Source organism: Phyllobates terribilis, unplaced genomic scaffold, assembly GCF_046119375.1.
Source record: "Phyllobates terribilis strain yellow unplaced genomic scaffold, ASM4611937v1 Scaffold_3__8_contigs__length_932513732, whole genome shotgun sequence".
NCBI lineage: Eukaryota > Metazoa > Chordata > Amphibia > Anura > Dendrobatidae > Phyllobates > Phyllobates terribilis.
This window is the reverse complement of record NW_027362763.1, coordinates 329,284,194-329,298,680: the sequence shown is the minus strand read 5'-3', so window position 1 is coordinate 329,298,680 and position 14,487 is coordinate 329,284,194. Positions and strand designations below refer to the sequence as shown.

General features: G+C 42.2%; 1 protein-coding gene across 1 annotated transcript in view; it reads right to left on the bottom strand.

Annotated features, from left to right (window-relative positions):
- Positions 1 to 13,562, bottom strand: part of FGF12 (fibroblast growth factor 12) — a 590,755-nt gene extending 577,193 nt beyond the window's left edge. Inside the window, exons 1-2 of the mRNA XM_073675156.1 lie at positions 13,413 to 13,562; positions 13,190 to 13,329 (exon numbers count right to left, since the gene is read on the bottom strand). Coding sequence (XP_073531257.1) covers positions 13,190 to 13,202 — 13 coding nt within the window. The 5' untranslated portion in view covers positions 13,203 to 13,329; positions 13,413 to 13,562. The remainder of the gene's footprint in view (positions 1 to 13,189; positions 13,330 to 13,412) is intronic.
- Positions 13,563 to 14,487: the final 925 nt, after the last annotated feature.

Below are 14,487 nucleotides of genomic sequence, written 5' to 3'. Positions count from 1 at the left end.
TAACCCTTCATGAACATTTAACTTTTTTTCACAAAAATGTTACTTTAGACCCAATTTTTTTATTTTCACAAGGGTAACAAGAAAAAATGGAATACACAATTTGTAGTGCAATTTCTCATGAGCGCGCTGATACCCCATATGTGAGGGAAAACCACTGTTTGGGCGCACTGCAGGGTTCGGAAGGGAAGGAGCACCATTAGACTTTTTGAATGTAAAATTTGTTTGAATAATTAGCAGACACCATGTTGCGTCTGGAGAGCTCCTGATGTGCCTAAACAGTGGAAACCCCCCACAAGTGCCACCATTTTGGAAACTAAACCCCTTAGGGAACTTATCTAGATGTGTGGTGAGCGCCTTGAACCCCAAGGTGCTTAACAGAAGTTTATAATATTGAGCTGTAAAAATAAAATTTTCACATTTTTCCCACAAAAACGTTTTTCATCGCTTAATTTTGCATTATCATAAGGGTAATAGGATAAATTGCACCATGAAATTTGTTGTGCAATTTCTCCTGAACACGCCGATACCCCATATGTGGAGGCAAACCACTGTTTGGGCGCACGGCAGGATTTGGAAGGGAAGGATCGCCATTTGACTTTTTGAATGTAAAATTTGCTTGAATAATTAGCGGACGCCATGTTGCATTTGGGGAGCCCCTGATGTGCCTAAACAGTGGAAACCCCCCACAAGTGACACCATTTTGGAAACTAGACCCCATAGGGAACTTATCTAGATGTGAGGTGAGCAACTTGCACCCCCAGGTGCTTAACAGAAGTTTATAATATTGAGCCGTAAAAATAAAATTTTTACATTTTTCCCACAAAAAATGTTTTTCCTCCCCTAATTTTGCATTATCATAAGGGTAACAGGAGAAATTGCACCATGAAATTTGCTGTGCAATTTCTCCTGAGTATGCCGATACCCCATATGTGGGGGAAAACCACTATTTGGGTACACTGCAGGGTTTGGAAGGGAAGGAGCGCCATTTGACTTTTTGAATGTAAAATTTGTTTGAATAATTAGCGGACGCCATGTCGCATTTGGGGAGCCCCTAATGTGCCTAAACAGTGGAAACCCTCCACAAGTGACACCATTTTGGAAACTAGACCCCTTAGGGAACTTATCTAGATGCGTGGTGAGCACCTTGCACCCCCAGGTGCTTAACAAGTTTATAATATTGAGCCGTAAAAATAAAATTTTCACATTTTTCCCATAAAAAATGTTTTTCATTCCCTAATTTTGCATTATCATAAGGATAACAGGAGAAATTGCACCATGAAATTTGTTTTGCAATTTCTCCTGAGTACGCCGATACCCCATATGTGGGGGAAAACCACTGCTTTGGTGTACGGCAGGGTTCGGAAGAGAAAGGAGCGCTATGTTGGCTGGGATAGGTTGCAGACACCATGTCACATTTGAAGAGTCGCTGACATGCCGAAACAGCAGAAACCCCCACAAGTGACCCCATTTTGTAAACTACACCTATCAAGGAATTCATCTAGGGAAGTAGTGAGTATTTTTTAATTTTTAAATTTATAGCATTGGGCAGTGAAAAAAACAATTATATTTTTACCACAAAAAAATGTTTTACCCTCAGATTTTACATTTTCACACAGGGCAATGGGTAAAATTGGTGCCGAAATGTGTCACACAATTTCTTCTAAAAGTGGCAGTATCCCATATGTGACTGTATCGTACCGCTTAGCCATACGTCGAGATCTGGGAGGGACGGAGCGCTATTTGACAATTGGAGAACAAATTATTGTAGAATAGGCATTTGGATTTGGGAGCACAACATTTTCTGAATTTCTTTTGGGGGGCAAGGGCCATTTCGCTTTTCCAGAGCCTTTCTGCTACCAGTAACTTGGAAGTCCCTTATATTTTTAACAGATGACGGACCTGAGTGGGGACTAGCTTTTTTTGAGGACTGAGCTGAAGCTTTTATTGGGAACATTTTAAGTAACATTTATCCGGCGCTCGAGGCTGAGCACTTACATCGGGGTTTCCATCTAAATTTCCAAGTGATGTAATTCAGATGAAACCCCTGCGGGATCCATTCACTGTAATGAGGCAGCAGAGTTACTCTGGACTCCGTCTGGCCTCTGTTTAGCGGTGTCCTTTTTTTCAGAAGTGCACAAAACTGTGGCCAACCGCACTTTTATGCACGCCTAAAAAAACTGACACCGTGGGATCACAGTCCAGATGGCATCCACAGTGGCCTATATCTGCCTCATTACAGGGAATCTTCCGTCATGGGTTACGTCTGAATCACGTATTTCAGAGATTTACACGGAAACTCTGGTGTAAGCGCTTAGCGCAGAGCGCAGGATAAATGTGAGCAGAGCCTTACTGCGATCTTTGGGAGACATAATAAACAAATCAGTAGCAGATGAAGTATTGGTTTTATTTATTTTTTACGCCGTTCCTCGTGCGGTATAAGTGATGAGATTACTTCATTCTTCGGGTCAGTGCGATTACAGAGATACCAGATTTATATCGGGTTTTTATGACTGACAGCAGTCACACACTAAGACGCTTTATTTTGCAAAATCTAGTTTTTGCATCGCCATATTTTGAGAGCTATAATTTTTCCAAATTTCGGCCGACAGAGTCACGTGACGGCTTGTTTTTTGTGGGATGAGTTGACATTTTTATTGGTACCATTTTTGGGTACGTGACATTTTTTGATCGCTTTCTATTCCGTTTTTTGGGAGGTAAAATTAACAAAAACTAACAATTCAGGAATTGTTTTTTGAGGTTTTTTTTTATGCCGTTCTGCGTGTGGTAAAAGTGATAAGGCAGCATTATTCTTCGGATCAGTACGTTTACAGCAATACTACACTTACTGTATATTTTTTTATGTTTTGGCGCTTTTACACAATAAAACAGTTTTATAGAAAAAATATTTTTTTTGCATCGCTTTATTCTGAGAGCTATAACTTTTTATTTTTCGGCTGATAGAGCTGTATGGTGGCTTTTTTTTTGCGGAACAAGATGACGTTTTCAGCGGTACCATTTTTATTTCCATTTTGCTTTTTGATCGCAGTTTTTTCCACTTTTTGTTTGGCGATATGATGAAAAAGCATATTTTTTTGCTCCGTTTTTTATTTATTTTTATTACGGTGTGCACAGAAGGAGTTAATTAGTGTGACAGTTTTATAGATCAGGCTGTTTCGGATGCGGCGATACCAAATATGTGTACTTTTTTTGTTTTTGCATAAATATACGGATTTATTGGTTTAATATTTTATTTATTTATTTTTATTTATTTTGTGATTTTTTTTAACAGTTTGAAAAAATTTTTTTTTATACTTTTTTTTACATTTTTACTTAGTCCCTGTATGGGACATTAATTTGTATTTTTCTAATCACTGATCTCATGCAATGTAATAGACATGTATTACATTGGATGAGATCTTTGCTGACTGTTTCACAGTCAGTGTCTCCTGTTGGACTCAGCTGCAGGCTGAGCTTAGCAGGACACCATAGATGGCAGATCTGGAGGCGGTCATGTGACCTCCAGCTGCCATAACAACGGAAGGTCCTGGAAGATATCAGGGGGCCGTCGGAGAGGTAAGTGGACGAACCCCTCTCCTCTCATTATCTTCTATATGCCGCGATTACTATAGATTGCGGCATATAGAAGATAGCAAAGGGTTACCATCATTGGGACCTGATCCAATCAGGTCCCGATGATGTCCCCTGTCTGAGCTATCACTCTGCACTGGAACCACAGCGCTTGCAGGACCCTGGGGGTCCTGAGCGCTGTGGGACCACCCACCATTTTTAAATGTCGGCACTGCACAGAGCCCAGGCAGCGCCGACGTTTATGTTCAGTGAGCGGTCCTGAACCGGTTAATAGCCGTCACACAGTAGCCGCAGCGAGGCTCCTGCTGCCGCTCTGCGGTTTGTGTGCCCGCTATTAAAGCTCATGAATATTCCCTACAACCCACTCCCATGGGTTGTAGTGAATATTCATGGTCTTTAATATCGGGCACACTGACCGCAGAGCGGCAGAAGGAGCAGCGCTGCTGTACAGTGTGCCGGCTAATGAAGAGACTGAATGGTCACTGCTCCCCACGCACCGTCCCAGCGTGGGGAGAAGTGACTATTCCAGCACAGCGTCTCACACTGTGTGAGGGCGCATGGCAGGGACGCCATGCGCGCCCAGCAATGCGCAGCTCACACAGTGAAAGTGTCGGCAGCAGAGCGGGACAGCGCTGGAGGAGAGAGGAGGTGAGTATGAGTGTTTTTTTTTTTTTTATGGGCAGCGTGATGGGGGCTCAAGGGGTGACATACATACCAGGATGGGTGATCAAGGGGTGCCATGCATACCAGGATGCGGGCTCAAGGGGTGCCATACATACCAGGATGGGTGATCAAGGGCTGCCATACATACCAGGATGGGGATCAGAGGGGTGCCATAGATACCAGGATGGGGATCAAGGGGTGCCATACATACCAGGATGGGTGATCAAGGGGTGCCTTACATACCAGGATGGGTGATCAAGGGGTGCCATGCATACCAGGATGGGGGATCAAGGGGTGCCATGAATACTAGGATGGGGATCAGGGGGTGCCATGCATACCAGGATGGGGGATCGAGGGGTGCCATACATACCAGGATAGGGATCAGGGGGGTGCCATGGATACCAGGATGGGGATCAAGGGGTGCCATACAAACCAAGATGGGTAATCAAGGGGTGCCATACATACCAGGATGGGTAATCAAGGGGTGCCATACATACCAGGACTGGGATCAGGGGAGTGCCATACATACCATGATGGAGATCAAGGGGTGTCATACATACCAGGATGGGTGATCAAGGGGTGCCATACATACCAGGATGGGGGATCAAGGGGTGCCATACATACCAGGATGGGGATCAGGGGGGTGCCATGCATACCATGATGGGGTATCAAGGGGTGCCATGCATACCAGGATGGGAGAATCAAGGGGTGCCATGCATACCAGGATGGGGATGAGGGGGGCCATACATACCAGGATGGGTGATCAAGGGGTGGCATGCATACCTGGATGGGGGATCAAGGGGTGGCATGCATACCAGGATGGGGGATCAAGGGGTGCCATGCATACCAGGAAGGGGGATCAAGGGGTGCCATACATACCAGGATGGGTGATCAAGGGGTGCCATGCATACCAGGATGGGGGATAAAGGGGTGCCATGCATACCAGGATGGGGGATCAAGGGGTGCCATGAATACTAGGATGGGGATCAGGGAGTGCCATGCATACCAGGATGGTAGATCAAAGGGGTGTCATGAATACCAGGATAGGGGATCAAGTGGTGCCATGAATACCAGGATGGGGATGAGGGCCACGTATACCAGGATGGGATGGGGGCCACGTATACCAGGAAGGAGGGGCCATACATACCAGGATGGAGGATATTAACAGAATTGGGGGACATTACCCCAATACCAGTGTCAGCAGCAGACCTCCTCCCCCATAACAGGGCATCATGACCACATTTTTTGCTTAAATTTTTTTCCCCTATTTTCCTCCTCTGAAACCTGCGTCTCATAGTCCGAAAAATGCGGTAGTTATATACAGGTGCATCTCACTAAATTAGAATATCATCAAAAAGTAAATTTATTTCAGTTCTTCAATACAAAAAGTGAACCCTCATATATTATATAGAGTCATTACAAACAGAGTGATCTATTTCAAGTGTTTATCTCTGTTACCGTTGATGATTATGGCTTACAGCCAATGAAAACACAAAAGCAATTGTCTCAGTAAATAAGAATACTTTATAACAACAGCTTGAAAAATAATTTTAAAATCCGAAATGTTGGCCTACTGAAATGAATGTTCAGTAAATACACTCAATACTTGGTCGGGGCTCCTTTTGCATCAATTACTGTATCAATGTGGCGTGGCATGGAGGCGATCAGCCTTTGGCACTGCTGAGGTGTTATGGAAGCCCAGGTTGCTTTGATAGCAGCCTTCAGCTCATCTGCATTGTTGGGTCTGGTGTCTCTCATCTTTCTCTTGACAATACCCCATAGATTCTCTATGGGGTATTGGAGGCGAGTTTGTATCAACATTAACAGAAATAAACACTTAAAATAGATCATTCTGTTTGTAATGACTCTATATAATATAGGAGTTTCACTTTTTGTACTGAAGAACTGAAATAAATTTACTTTGATGATGTATGGAACCTGACATAGAAATCTTTGGGGATCCGTATAAAACTGATGTACACAGTATGTCTCCTATGTTTCATCCGAGTTCCGTTTGATTTTAACTGGTCCATTGCTAAGAGTCAATGCATAAAAAAAGCTCACTTAATCTACCTGCTTCACTGAAAAAGAATGGATGAAATAAATGCATGTAAAAAGGATAAAACTAGGATGACAACTGAGAAAAAAAGAATGTTCAGTTTCTCTTGGATGGTAATACTCATAAGGATATTAAAGAGATTGCCCACTACTTTAAAAATTGCCTTTGCTTAGGATATGTCTGATCGGTGGGGGTGCGACACCCAGCGCAACCGCCAATCAGCCGTTTCTGGTGTTGGCAGTGGCCGGAACTGCTCAGTTATGGAGCTGCTCCATCAACTCTATAGTGACTGCGGCTGAGTATTGCACATCCACCCTCTATTCAATTCAATAAGGTGTGTATGTGCAGAATCCAGCCATGGCCACTATTCCGGATAGGCCATCGAAGGTAAAGTAGTGGCAACCTCTTTAAAATGCAGCCTAAGTCACATCCACTCTCCTAGGCCATTTTTAGGTAGATATAAAAAGTGTCTAAAATGCATAAAAAATGTTGTATGTAATCCAAATTTGGCAAGAGATACAAGAGAATTGTGGATTACTATACCCAGTTGGGAAATTCAGATGATATAAAGTTGGGTCTCCCATTCATCCTCATCTTTAGACCAGACTAGCTGTGGTCTATGAACACGGGGGGAATATTTATGAATACGGTCTGAATTGTGGACAAAGAAAACTTTTTATTAAAGTGGATCATTCTGTATAATAAATTTAGCACATATTTAGACTGCCACCTCTAAATTCGCAGCATCTATTTGTTGTCTTACTATGTGATAGAAATTTGCACAAAAGTTTTGGCATGTTGTTTGGAGCACTGTGTTGCATTTAGGCTATGCCCAAATTCAGTAGCCCTGCACGCATCTTTCCAGAACATAGTACACAATAAATGCGATGCCAACTATGAAAAATAGCACCTCTAATTTGATTAATCTCCCCCCAGGAACTCTTGCTCTGGAGATCCGCCATTCTGCATTACACAGAATTCCCATTGATTCAAATAGGTAAAGTGAAAGATTTTTTTTCACCTGTTGTGGCGTTACATGGAAACTGAATATTGCCTGCCAAGTTCCCTCACATATTACAGTTGCTTGTTAGTGGGAGGTACAGCTTGTGATCTGCTCATTGTTGAGGGGTAGGAGTTGATCTGCAGTACATGGCAGTGGCCACTAAGAAGTGTGGAGCTGTGGTGTTCTACTTCATACACTGTATGTATCCGGCTGCCACTGCCAGAGCAGGTTCAGGTCATCAAAATAAAAGTACTGGAAAAATAACGCCTTTGACAATGCTTGGTTGCAACCCATGTTGTAACCAGCTTGGCAAACATCAGCATATGGATTGCTAAAGTTGCCCCGTAGAGTAGGCAAAAAATCGGCTAACGTTTCAAGGCAGAGTACCATGAATATACAACAGAATCAGGATGCTCATAGACATTAGGGAAAATTAACTAAGCTAAATATGCCAGTTTTCTGGATAAATTTTCTCTACGATTTTCTATTGCATGCCTTCCGCCACATTCATTGGTTTAGACCGTTTTACCAACTAGTCTAACATTGGCCCGAGGCCATCGACACTTTGTGCCACAATTATGCCAACATTTTTGCAAAAAATTTTGCCCAAAAGTATCCAATTAATTACACCAGTTTAAAAATGAACCAAATTTATCTCACCATATGAGTCACTCTGATAAATCTGGCATATTTTATAAATGGCTAGTCTAAATCTACACTAATTAGACAGTTCTAGAAAATCTGTCCCAACGATGCAGAAATATTAATCCCAATAAACAAGCTGAAAATAGCAACGCACCTCTAAAAAGACTAGCCTATAAACAGAAAAGGAAGAAAATAGCACATATGGACGGGTTATGTATGAACTTCGGACTATATGTCCTGTTCAGGATTACAAACTGATAAGACTCACATAAGGTCTATTGGACCATTTGAGATCCTCAGATTGATCTTGATGGGTCGGAGTTTAACTACAGGAGATATGTGAACCGTTCCTCTCTAGAAGCTGACTGTTTCTCACTGTTATAACAATCTAATCCAAATAAACTATGTGTTACAATGTCAGATGTTATATTAAAGAGGTTGTCCTAAGGATAGGTCATCAATAGAAAAGTAGTGGACAACCTCTTTAAGGAAGTAGTCCCAGCAAAAATATTTTCCCCTAATCCCTTCTAATTACCGTAAGTCTGCACTGTAATGTAAGTACGTTAAAAAACTTAGTGATGGCCATCTTCCCTGCTTTCCAGCTTCAGTCCTCTTCTGAATCAAATCAGACTAGCCGGATCACACAAGGGTATATTTGAGGACCGGAAGTCGCTTTCACAATGTAAATCTATGGGGCCTTGTTCTGTGGCCTTCCGAGGCCTACAGCCTTACATTGGTGGAAGTTGCACCACACCACACAGCACTCCAAGTGTAACCTGGGAAAGACAAGCAGTCATGTGATGCAAAGGAGGAACGGCGCAGCGCGAGAAACTGGGGAAGAAGGCAATTGGAAAGTATTGTAATGCAGCTTCAGTAAATTACAGACACATTGAAAAAGGATCAGGGGATAAAATATCTCCTAGGAGTGCATCATATATAATATATATATATATATATAATGGATTGCATATGAACACTAATATTATCAATCTAATAATTATTCTTATTTTTTATAGCTTGCTGAATAGAATATTGCTATTAGTTGATGTCGGGTGGTAGAGGATCATATAACTTATTTTTTTCCAGAAAGGTTGCAATTCTTGGTCACACATTGGGCCTGGTATCGCAGCTTAACCCCATTTACTAAAATAACACAAAGCTGGTCAACAGTGGCACTAATTTTGGAAAAAGAAACAACTAAGCAACACCTTTTTTCTAATCCTTTTTAATGGAAATTTCAATTTCTTGGCCACATTATCCAAGTCTGTTCTCAAGGCAAAAATGTCCAGAAAGCTGAGGAGAAAAATCTATAGCAATTGCAGACAAACATACTGCCTGGTAAGCAATGTGGTTCATCATCTCATTCACTTACAGAGGGAGGAATATGTGACAGCCAGGGCATGATCGCCTTATACTCCACATCTCTATAAGTGGAGATAGCTACAAACCATCCTCATGGTAAGATCAAGGACTAGTGAGGTCTTTAATAGTGCTCCGAGCACGAGAGGTGGAAAACCGGAAAACATAGGAGTTTAGACAACAAGACACAATCCTGTACAAGAATGGAATAGGACTAACTTATCTTAATGTGCCATAGATTCATAACTATAAAAGAAGACATAAGTCCATTGAATTCAACCTGTCAGTGCTTCTTTGTCAAGAAAAAACAGCATACGAATGATACGCTTCTCTTGGACACTTCCAGACACTTTCTTATCCCGTATCAACTATCTTGCAAGTACCTAACAATCAACGTACACAGGCAGTGCCTTGGAGAACGCTCTAATTAGCTGAGCAGAGTGTTCAGAAGAAGAGGATATAACATCTGTAGAAGGAAATGTTCATGGAAAAATGAATTTAAGAGGAAAAGGTAACCTTCCCTAGGTAAAATAGCAACTTTTACAATATCAGCAAAAACAAAAAGTGATTATTACTGTCAGTAGTAGGGAGAAATAATTTTGGGGGTTTGCTTCTAAAGATGAAAAGGAAACACCTAATATAAGTAAAAACTATGGGGTATTCCCATCTTATAATGAGATGGCATATTGCTCCGATATGTCATCACTTTATGATTGATGGAGGTCTGACCTCTAGGACTCTCATCTGCCCCCATGATGAAGGGCCCCCCACTGCGTTTCCCTGACCATCTGTCTGTGAAGGCAGCTGTCCTCATTAATTGTAAAGCACCCTGCACGGTGGTACCTAGGACTGTGCAACAGTGCTGCAGTCCCTTTATTCTTAGGATCAATAGGGTCACATTGCTCAGTCCTTTACTAAACATAAAGTGATAAATCCTAGTAGTATTCCACCACTTTATGAGATGCCATTACCCATTTATAGGACAGGTCTAGTCATATATCATTGGTGCAACCTGTGCAGCTGCACAGGGGCCCAAGAGGTAGGGGGCCCATTTCTACTTCCAAAGCAGGTACATTTTTAGGAGCTCTTGGTCTGCAAAGGGCCCATATATTGTTCTTGTACAGGGGCCCTTTTCTGTCTTTGTCCTCCAATGGGTGTTTGGACATTTTGCAGAATTCACCACATTTCAGCACAATGAGCTTGTTATGTCAAGATATTGGTCCCCTGGTCCTCACATGAGAGCTGATTTAGTTGCCCCTGGGCATGTTGAACTGCATAGAAGAAGCAGTGTGGTCAGTGGAGATTTTGTCTCAATAACAAAATGATGGAATAAAGGAATAAGGGAATAGAGGAATAAAGATCAGAAGCTGACTTTCTGTACATCACTAGTCTAAGCATTTATTCTAAGCATCACCTCTTTTCTTGCCAGAGCTCCTTCTCTTTGGAGGCCACTGTAGGGACTCTTGGTCACACATGAAATGTTTAGGTATTGACTGAATTTGTCAGCACCAGTTCCCTTTTCACGACTCTCATATTGGTTCAGTGTTCCTGAATGCAGCACATCCACCACTCCTTGTTGAACACCAGCAAGTTATCAGTCATAAAAAGATATATAAATAAATAGGTGAATTCCCATATTCTATTAGTGCTAAATGCAAACTACCCAACACAGCACATGTATAATTGATGAATAAATCCTGGAGATGAAGTCATGTCAAGATACAGTATCTGTGATGGAATGAATATTTTACTACATCATCATAAAATGCCTTGGACTGAATTCTCAGTTTAGCCCCCACCCACCTCCCCCACAAGAAAATTATAGGTCTTATATATAAAATATATATATATATATATTTACACACATTATATACACATATCGGAAACCATACTGACCCTATACAGCTTGTTACTATGGTTTTTGGACATATAACTTTTGCATGTTCTTTACTTTGTCAATAATAATTCCATAAAAATGTATGAAAACGATACATCCGGGCAGATAATCTATGTTTTGTGACACTGTGGTACAAGAGAAGCGACCATAAGCTTTCACTATTATGACTGTAAATGTTTATAGATATTATCAGAACCTATTATAACTCTGTGAATAGATTTCCTGTCCAATTTAAGGACGCTCCTCTCAGCTTGTCCAGAACCGTAAGTGGCTTTTCCCTTAAAGCATATGTATCCATACTGGACTGTTAATCGATGAAAGATCCCTTAAAGCGTGGGAACGCTTAGTGATACATCTGGAAGTACTATTATCGGCCTCTTCGTTTATACCCTAGTTTGTAGTTTCGTTGTCTCTTAAATGAACATTTTTACCAAATAACGCACATTAAAACATTGACGAACTTTGAAGTAAAAGATCAATTTTGTTTGCTGATCACTTAGTAGTCTGATGTATCTAAAAAATAATCCAAGGACTGTAAAGTTATTACCATCATTCTGTATAAATCAGTCGTTTTGTTTGTTTTTTTAAACCACATTCATGAAACATATTGCCATTTAGTGCACACGCAAACCTCCTCTCCCCGGTCTTCTAGGATAAATCTTCAAGGTATAGCAAGCCATACAAATCCTGTAGTGAATTTCTCTCTAGTCAGTCAGACACAGGTTCTTTATGCCCTGATGTTAGCTTTGCACTGCTATGACTGCATGTAAACAAATACATGGGAGTCAGGTCGGAGTCACAAAAGTTTGTCAGGCTTTGATGTTACTGACGATTCCTAAATGGCACATAATTGATGGTGGAGAGTAGGCACACACATGGGTAGCGTCATACGTGCATGTGGCATTCCCTATGCAGTAGTGAACATTGTACTGTAGCAAAATCTATTTCATGTGCTGGAATCTAGAATATCCGAGGAGCCTCCATTATTGTGTGTGAAGTCACAGTATGACGATGTAACATGCTGCTCCTTCTAATATGATGACTTTACTACATCAGTATTAGAGTGTGACCTTCAGGACTGATCATCTACAATATCTCATCAGAGATCTTACTATTGCAAGTTTTGTTTTTTGTTTTTTTTTTGGGGGGGGGGGGGTTACATGATTTACATGATTTATTTTGACCAAATTGTGTTTGCGCTATAAGAACAAACAAAGCAGAAATCAGAAATGTTTTATGACGTGTATCGCCACCGTAAATTGTCCCCTGTACACCGCCATATATAGGGGCCTATACTTCTGTATAGTAATGCTGAGCTATACCTATATACAAGGAGGGGGTAAAGCCTTTCCACGAATGACTCCAAAAAAATCTACCTGATCCAAAATCTAAACAAAATACCTTCTCAAGAAGAAATACAGGCCTGTGGGACAATGGCCTTCACTCCACATACATGACTGAATGAATGACTACATGACCATACAGCCCTGATCCTGTACATATACTGTATTTATCATCTAAGTTCCCTGATCTCAGTGCACATGAGGCGTCTCTGACATCCTGTGCCAGGGAGAATCAGTATGCTGGGTGCAATCTGCCTAAGCTGGCACTGGAGGAAGCAGAGGGTGTGGGTCTCCCCAGAATCAGGCCCCCTTATCTATGCAGCAGCAGCAGGCAGAGAACTTTTATCTGGCCCTGGATGGAGGAGGCTGAGCCCCCTGCCCAGACATACTGCATATATTAATGATGCACACGCCAGCAGCAGCCCCTGTGCCTCGCCTAGCACACATCGCAATGACACAGGCAGATCCATGGCTGATGCTCCACTGGATCCAGCTCCACCATAAACACAGGACATAGCCCAGCACTGCTGCATTGGGATGTGTGTGATCGACCCAGCAGCAGCAGCAGCACTGCAGTCTCCTGCTCTATCCCACCCGAGACCACACATGGCAGGAGGCAGAGGGTCTCCTACCTTTGGTTTCCATCGCTGCCCTTATCAAGTGCCTGGAAGTTGTGGGAACTTGTAAGCCGGGCTATTCCTCCGCAGAATGCTCCTTGCAGCCTTGCTGGGATTGGTGCTATGTGTGGATGGAGGTCCCTGCAGCCCGTGATCTGCAAGCAAGCAGCAGATGACATTGGTGAGGGGGAGGACAATGCCCGGAGGGGGGTTGTGGCATTAGCAGGGCGCCAGTTACCTGGGTCTTGGTGCTGCAGAGCGGAGCTGTCCACTGACTGTGGTGCTGCAGGTGTAGTGCCAGCTCTGCCCACTCCAGCCTCGCTATGTACAAGAAGAGCGGCACTGCGCATGCCCGAGAGGCTCCCCTATTGCTAGCATTACTAAAGCCTTCCTGGGAAATAGTGCTGTAGCGTTTAGTCACCCGGATCACAAGGTAAAAACGGCCTGGATTCCTCACTGCAAGAGGGGATTGTAGCGTGTAGTCTGTGCGTGTGGGTGCAGGCAGCCATCACTGGTGTCCTGCCCCGGGCAGCAGGCTGGGCATGTGCCTCTGACTAACACTGGCAGAAGCCTGAAAGAGGATTAGGTCAGTATTTTACCTCGGTATTTGGTCAGTATTTTACCTCGGTATTTGGTCAGTATTTTACCTCAGTATTTGGTCAGTGTGTTACCTTGGTATTTGGTCAGTATTTTACCTCAGTATTTGGTCAGTGTGTTACCTTGGTATTTGGTCAGTATTTTACCTCAGTATTTGGTCAGTTTTTTACCTCGGTATTTGGTCAGTATTTTACCTCGTTATTTGGTCAGTATTTTAAATCGTTATTTGGTCAGTATTTTACCTCTGTATTTGGTCAGTATTTTACCTCATTATTTGGTCAGTATTTTACCTCGGTATTTGGTCAGTATTTTACCTCAGTATTTTACCTCGGTATTTGGTCAGTATTTTACCTCATTATTTGGTCAGTATTTTACCTCATTATTTGGTCAGTATTTTACCTCGGTATTTGGTCAGTATTTTACCTCAGTATTTTACCTCGGTATTTGGTCAGTATTTTACCTCGGTATTTGGTCAGTATTTTACCTCGGTATTTGGTCAGTATTTTACCTCAGTATTAGGTCAGTATTTTACCTCAGTATTTGGTCAGTATTTTACCTCGGTATTTGGTCAGTATTTTACCTCGGTATTTGGTCAGTATTTTACCTCGGTATTAGGTCAGTATTTTACCTCAGTATTTGGTCAGTATTTTACCTCGGTATTTGGTCAGTATTTTACCTCGGTATTTGGTCAGTATTTTACCTCGGTATTAGGTCAG